Genomic DNA, 7,075 nt, shown 5'->3' on the forward strand with positions numbered 1-7,075 from the left:
TCTCTCTCTCTCTCTCTACATCTGTTTACAAAATGCTTTGAAGAACAACACAATTACCTCAAACCAAAGTGTATCTAAAATACATTTTAATCTTGCTGAAATTTTTGTTTTTCACAATATTGTTTACAATATGAATCCATCTCCGTTCTCCTCCTCATCCTCACTCGGGTTCTTCATTGCCGTCTCAAAACGAAGCCGTACAATCATGTTCATGTAAATTTTTCTACATCAAGGCACAAGACAACAGCCGTTGTGTGGGGAGAGGGGAGCAAAGTGGGGAGGATCTTTACCAGCGTAAAGGGGGGAATGTTAATATATGAATCTCAGCTGGGGGTCGGTGCTACAAATGTGCTCTAACGAGGTGAAACGTGGGGCGAAAAAAAGAAAGTGATAACCACTGCTGTTTTCATTTTATTTTCCAATAATATTCATGTATAAAAAAGAGCAACCCATCGGGATGTTTTTTTTTTTTACTTTAAGGAGTTCATTTGTTCATGTACATAAAGTAAAGTGCTTTTTTTTCCAATTTTTTTTTCAGTTATTTGCCAAAAGCCAAAAAAAAGAAAAAGATTATTAACAGGATGGATAACGGGGACAAAACATCCCTTGTTTTCCAGTAAGAATGTGAAAGAGAAGATAAAGGGCCAGTTTAGTATTTATCTGCGTAGTTTTGCTGTGTTGAATTTTTGTTCACAGGTTGTTGTTTTTTTTTTTTTTTCCTTTTTTTTTTTCAGGTGTCCGCCTCTGAAAGACAGAAAATGAGAGAAATTGAGGTACATCCTAAGGAAATAACGCCAAATTTTTATCGATAAAATACAATTTGTATAAAACTTTATTTACCGTTTCCCAAAAGGTTGATGGGGAGCCCTCACATCTGGGTGCTTCTCCTTCGCCTGCCGAAGGCCTTGGCGCCAACATTGGTGGGAACGAAGTTGCTGTTGCCTATTCCCCCCGACCGGCTGAGGAAGTCGGCCAGGCGGTGGGTCACGCACGTGGCCGTGTTGCAGGCGCGCTTCTGTGCTGTAACGCTGCTTCAGGACAGCAAAGGGAGATTAGCACGAAGACACCACGTGACGTTTACGTGAGCTAACACCACAACACAGTGACTGTACGACAAATTTGATAAAAGTGGACAAATAAGGTAACAGCTTATGTATTTTCTTACCTGTTGACTTACTGAGGACTTCCCAGACAGATTTCAAGGCGTCTTAAAAGTGCATTTACGCTCTAATTCGTTTAATTTCTGTCTTACGTGATTGATTTTTTTTTTCCACTGGCTAAGGCTTCCTTGTAGAAAATACATTCATTAGGCAACAGACATCTTGCCTCATGAGTAGATTATATTCTTACCTCTGAACTGATTGATAACTTATTCGATTTCAAGACGTCTTAAAGTGTATTTGCGCTCTAATTTCGTTCTTGCGTGTTCATACGAACCAATTTTTGTGTCTTTAACGAACGAACAGGAGCTAAGGTTTAATAATAATAAAGGACATTGGTGTCTTCAACAGTGGATTATTTTCTTACCTGTGGACGTACTGAAGCATTTTATAGTATATTTACACTCTAATTTATTTAATTTTGCTTGTGTTCATGCTAATCAAATTTTTTGTCTTTTAAAAACAACTAACATGAGCTAAGGCTTCCTGGTAGAAAACTACATTTGTTGAACAACATGGTGTCTCATAAGCGGATTATTTTCTTACCTTTCCAAGGCGTCTTAAAGTGACTTTACACTCTTAATTCATTTAAATTTTGTTCTCGCGTGTTCATACAACCCAATTTCTGTGTGTTTTTAAAAAACGAACAGGAGCTAAGGCTTCCTGGTAGAAAAATACGTTTATTGAACAACAAACATGGTGTCTTCATGAGTGGATTATTTATTAATGGTTACATTAAGTGATCTGTCTATCAGATGCCATCAAATAACACTACACAGAAATGGATATCTGATATTGTAAATTACAGCTGTGTAAATTATGTCTGATTGTCTGAGATAAAAGGAACAAATTATTCTCTGCCAAAAAAAGAAACAAGCAGGGAAAAAAGTGGGAAAGAGGTACATAAAAAAAGAGAAAAAAATCAGGTTCTTCTCATGTCAAACAAGCCAGTAGGAGTTAGCATGCACTTGCCAGGATGAAAAATACGGAGAGCAAACCGGGATGAAGGGATAGGTAAGAAGAAAGGATAAATAAAAGGAGAGAGAGGAGAAGGGAGAGGAGAAAGAAGGGCTTAGATGCTGTCAAACGTCTCGCCGTAGCTTGCATAGCTGTCCCTCTCAGGAGCGCCGCGCTTCTTGCCGGGCGTTCCCGCTCCCACGTTCGTGCGGGGGAATGTCTGCAACTTGTGCAGCTCCTGAGACAGTTTGCCCAGCACGCAAGTGCTGAGGTTGGAACAGCGCTTGGTTAGGGGCCTGCCCATGCTGTTGGGGAGGGGACACACAGAAAAAGACATGCAGAGAAAAAAAGGACTCATAGGTAAGGGAAAACATGCAAGAAAAATCATCATCGTTTTGGTCTTTTCTCTAGCCTCCACTCGCACTCTGCTCTGACCTCACATGCATTTCTGTCTCATGCCGTCACAGCTTAAACAAAAGTGGAACAGGAACGTCTCAAACCTCATACAGCATCATGCCACCAGCTTTTCTATTTTGAAACATTCAAAGAACTCATCATCCATCCCGTCATGCGCCAACCCCCTCTCCCAGAAATCCTGCATCTTTTACACCAACAAAAACAACCCATCCACTTCCCACAGTCATGCAGCTTCCCGTAACTGTAACTGGCATCATGCACACTTGTTTTTTTTTTTTTTTGTTTTTTTTTTGGGGGGGCCGGGGGGGGGGGTTGATAAGTAAATATATGCTTTTCACATGTTCACATGCCCAGCAGGCAGTTTTTCACCCCTTCACACAAAGTCAATACCAGGTTTGTTTCATGCGGGATAAAGGGTCATGACAGAGAATACAGATTGTTTTTTTTTTATTTCCCCATTTTAGCATTTTGTTGTGGAAAGAAAATATGTTTTTTTTTTTTTTCCCTATGGTTTTGCCAAAAGTACATACCTCTCTAGAGCTGACTTATGATGATGCATCAGCAGTGGTGTTAGAATGAAACCAGAGAGTGAAACGTGGGAACAATCTAAAAACAATCTGTCCGGTTTACATTTTCGCTGAAAGCAGCCAGGTTCAGGACCTGTCCACGTTGTCGCCTGAACAAAATGTAGTCTAATAATTCTAGAACATGTTCTAGAAAGTTGTAGAACAAATCTGTTCTTAAACCCACCACACTATTTGTGTAAGTCTCCAGAATAAGGCATGGTAATACATAAATGAAATTAACTTGATGATCGAGGCTACTCTACATTATTGCATTAGAAATCGAGTCGTCTGTGAGTTGCTTCTGCTGTGAGGAAATATTAAAGCTTTATTTGAGGAAATAAGAATGGGATGTACCTGTTTCCCTCGGTCGCCTGCTGCTCCATCTCTTCTGCCGTCATCTGCACAAACTCCTTGACGATGGCGTTCAGTAACCTTCGCGCCTCGTAGTCCGTGAGCGTGACTCGTTCTGACATGGACTCTAAACCTGGTCTGTGATGGGACGGTTCAGGGGACAAGGGGACAAACAGTCAGTGGGGCAGGAGTTATCGCCCTTAGGGAGCTGCTGGACATTTGTCACACATTTCATGGGGCATTTAAGTAACTCAAAAGCTGGTTTTGAAGATTTTTAAGAGGTCTAAGAGCTCACACGGCCCCACAAACGCCCCGAGATGCCAGGATGCGTGTGTGTTTGTTGGGGTGGGATCTTGGGGTACTGGTAAAGACGATGGATGGGAAGGGGAGGCGGAGACATCAGCACCTTGGAGAGTAATGACGCCTGAGTTTGAGGGCCAGTGGCCAACACTAGGGAGGGGTTGGGGATCGGCTGGTGGGGGGGACAGTCTGCGGAAAGTGCCCCATTTGAGAAAGGGGGGCTGATTTCCAACAAGCTTTAGATTTATTGCAAAATCAATAGCTTCATAGGAACACTCGGGAGAGAGGCTGGAATGGAGCTCCATATGGATATATAGGTCTCATTTATCTCCCTCTGGAGTGAATTACAACTTCCTCTTTTTGTGTTTTATTAATAGTATGTAAACAGCGGAATAGATGTGCAATCACGTTTTGTGCAACAAATTCAATGTTTTTCAGGTTTTCTTTCCTAACTTTATGACTTTTAAATTCTAAACCCAGCATTAAATTTTATCTTTTTTTATTATTTGCATCATAATGTTTAGCTACAATTAAGACATCCAAGGTTGGGATTATATCAACCACATTCTATTCTATTCCATTTTATCAAGTTGCATGAATTAGTAAAACAACCTTTTAAATGTAAAATATTTAAAATGTTAGAATGTATTCTTACACTGCAAAAACACAAAATCTTACCGAGTACCTTTTTGTTTAGTTTCTAGTGGAAATATCTTGATACACTTCAAATAAGAGAACTAGCTTACAAGAAACTTTTCAGCAAAGAATAGGAGATTGTTTTAGGTTAACAATTCCTTAGTATTGACTAAAAGTACTAGTTCCACTGGCAGATTATTTCATTTAACAACATTTTTCCATGTTACAAGTAAAAAAAAAAATCTGTCAATGTTACTTTTTAAAATCAATATTAGGTAATTATTGACTTAAAACAAGCTTCTATATCTTGCTGAAAAATTACTTATAATTTAGTTTGTCTTATTTCCAAGTGTACCAAGATATTTGCATTAGAGAATGGAATATAAATACTGTATAAGATTTTGTGTTTTTGCTGTATAGCTGAATTTACAGTATGCTATACATTTGATAATAAAACATAACACTTGTATATGTACATTTACGTATATCAACTTTTACTGCTTCTATTAAAGTTGCTGCAGATAATTCCTCAAAAAGAAAGACATAATGACTAGAAAAACCTTGTAAGACTACAGTTTTTTTAAAAGAGAAAAACTGAAAACCAGGAAACCAATTGTTTGTCATATCATCGTTGCTTTTAAATCCAGAAATCACTACAAGTGCTTGACAGCCGCCTGAACGAAAAGTAAATTGCAAGAGCCGTGTCTCACCTGGCAGGGGCGGCTTGTGAGCAGTACATCTGGCAGATGACCAGGGCGTAGGCAACGAGGAAAGCTGAGATCTTCAACATAACCATGGTCCCCTGCAACAGGAAGGAAGACACCCCCACCCCAACCCTCTTGTCAGCATCTTGCGCACTGATGTATCTACAAGGCAACATGTGTAACAAATGGACTTGCTGCTCGCCGAGCCCCTTCTTCCTCCTCCCCCCACACCCTTGAGTTCCTATCAAACTTGGCTTAGTTCTTCCCACGTCTCCTCATCCTCACACACACGGCAGCCACCCCCCCCGTTCTACTCTTGTTCATCGAAACGCACTGTTCCGAAATATCCAGCAGCGAGCACAGGACATGTAGTTCTCTCTTGTCATTCGCAGTGGGGACTGGAGTGCGACATGCCTGCAGGTAGCTGGGTGTGCATAAATGTGTGTGTACGTGTGTGTGTTTGAGAAGGGGGGGAAAGGTAGGCAAGGGTCCCAGACTCTGCAATATAGGTAGCAGTTGCTGGAAGAGGAGGGGTGAAAGAGAGGTGGTGGTGGTGTTGGGGGGGGTTACTCCAAGCTTGCCAACTCCCTAAGGGACCAGTGCATTAGTGTAATGAGCTTCCAGCACTCTCTAACACACACACACATTTTGTCTGCAACACACACGCACACTTTGAGCTGGTTGCTTCTGCTCGTTTTTCTCATGAATTGCACCGCCTCAGTAATTTTTTATTTTTTTTTGCTTTTTCTGAAAATCTCCTTCCTCATCGTTTCTACCTTTCCTCCCTCTTTTTCCAACTTGGCTGAGTCTTTAATCCCCAAGAGGAAAACGGGAGCTTCCCAACATCTTCTGCTTCTGGTAACCAGCCTCATTTCATTCACATCAACCCAGTCAAACAGCTGCCACCCACAGCCAAAGAGTCAAAATACAACCCCAACCCACTGATCAAGACAATAAAGGAAGTCAACACTCACCTTCAATGATAATCACCAAGCAGTAAAAATAAATATATATAAATATCTCTCTGAATCTCTGTTCAAAACAACAAGAAGTTGACTTTCTCTCAACTTGCAGAACAACTCTTGACTCTGTTGCATGAAGTGCCAACCACCAGCCTATATATCCCACCACTCGGATTTGTGCATCGACTGTGTAGGTGTTTAATTATCTGCTGGCAGCCAATCGCGTGGGCCGTGATGTTACGGCGAGCCAATGGGAAGCCTTCTCTAGACCCCCCGTTCGGACTTGGCTCGCCGCTGAGACATGGCTTTTGTGCTGACGTCATTCCTCAGTCACTAAGTGCTCCATTCACAAAATTCACCAGTCATATGGACCATTTGCCATCACTAGTTTGCATTGATGTCATTAATCAAATAAGAGGCAGAGTGAACTGATGGACGTGCAGTAGCACCGCCGGCGATAAATAGTTGAAAAAAAGTTTCCAAAAATGGTTCGTTTCATGCTGCATCTCAAACTAGGAGATCAATAAAGGGCACCCCCACCCCTGTAAGTCACCGCTTCCCCTCCTGAATAAGCACTTGCAGGCGGGGCCATCTGCTGGGGATGGACGTATACTACACAGTGACGCACTTCTGGACTCCTGCACTTCATTCATAATGCTGCCTGGATGCCTCCAACTTCATTGTGCTTAATCACAATCCAGACTTCCTGCAGTGAGTTTGAGTAGTTAGCCAAGAACTTTAGAGTCTCTAGCATAAATAACTGATTACCTTCTGACAATTTTTGCTCTCTCTCTCTCAGCAGGTCTTGCAAACACTTTATTTATAAAGCCACAAGTAAAGTGTGGCAATCTCCTGTCTCTCCGGAGTAAAAACCTCGAACCACATTAAGGTAATAAAGTCTTACCACGGCCAGTCCAGTAATGACCGAAGCTGCTCAGGCCTCCTCCCACACAAGTGAGCAAACAACCAATCGATGACAGCCTGCGACAAGGGCCGTTTCTCAACGGCAATTACACAAGTGT

The 7,075-nt window shown here is 41.6% G+C and overlaps 1 protein-coding gene and 1 long non-coding RNA gene across 5 annotated transcripts; one reads left to right on the top strand and one right to left on the bottom strand.

Moving 5' to 3' along the window:
• LOC106950942 (calcitonin gene-related peptide) lies at positions 1-6,216 on the bottom strand. 4 transcript variants are annotated; one of them, XM_015038132.1, is made up of 4 exons: positions 5,098-5,537; positions 3,455-3,589; positions 841-1,031; positions 1-744 (listed from the first exon to the last, which is right to left on the bottom strand). In XM_015038132.1, the coding sequence occupies exons 1-3, from the start codon at positions 5,265-5,267 to the stop codon at positions 869-871; spliced, it is 468 nt and encodes a 155-aa protein (XP_014893618.1). In that variant the 5' UTR covers positions 5,268-5,537; the 3' UTR covers positions 1-744; positions 841-868. The 4 variants fall into 4 exon arrangements, with proteins under 4 accessions (XP_014893618.1, XP_014893620.1, XP_014893621.1 ...); XM_015038134.1 differs by having other exon boundaries at positions 841-1,028; positions 5,098-5,531; XM_015038135.1 differs by lacking the exons at positions 1-744; positions 841-1,031 and adding exons at positions 2,153-2,422; positions 6,066-6,216 and having other exon boundaries at positions 5,098-5,189.
• LOC106950944 (uncharacterized) lies at positions 1,029-2,029 on the top strand. Its single transcript, XR_001425711.1, has 2 exons — positions 1,029-1,474; positions 1,642-2,029. It is a non-coding gene; the product is annotated as an uncharacterized LOC106950944 (long non-coding RNA).
• Positions 6,217-7,075: the final 859 nt, after the last annotated feature.

The sequence above is a fragment of the Poecilia latipinna genome, unplaced genomic scaffold, assembly GCF_001443285.1.
Source record: "Poecilia latipinna isolate Pla-1442-1.1 unplaced genomic scaffold, P_latipinna-1.0 Scaffold430, whole genome shotgun sequence".
Lineage (NCBI taxonomy): Eukaryota > Metazoa > Chordata > Actinopteri > Cyprinodontiformes > Poeciliidae > Poecilia > Poecilia latipinna.

Excerpts from the sequence above, each read along its gene's own strand:
- LOC106950942 (XM_015038131.1), bottom strand. The coding sequence starts at position 5,267 with ATGTTGCCTTGTAGATACATCAGTGCGCAAGATGCTGACAAGAGGGTT. Across the intron at positions 3,590-5,097 it reads TCACAAGCCGCCCCTGCCAG|ACCAGGTTTAGAGTCCATGT; the intron begins GTGAGACACGGC and ends GTCCCATCACAG. Across the intron at positions 2,423-3,454 it reads CAGGCGACCGAGGGAAACAG|CATGGGCAGGCCCCTAACCA; the intron begins GTACATCCCATT and ends CCTCCCCAACAG.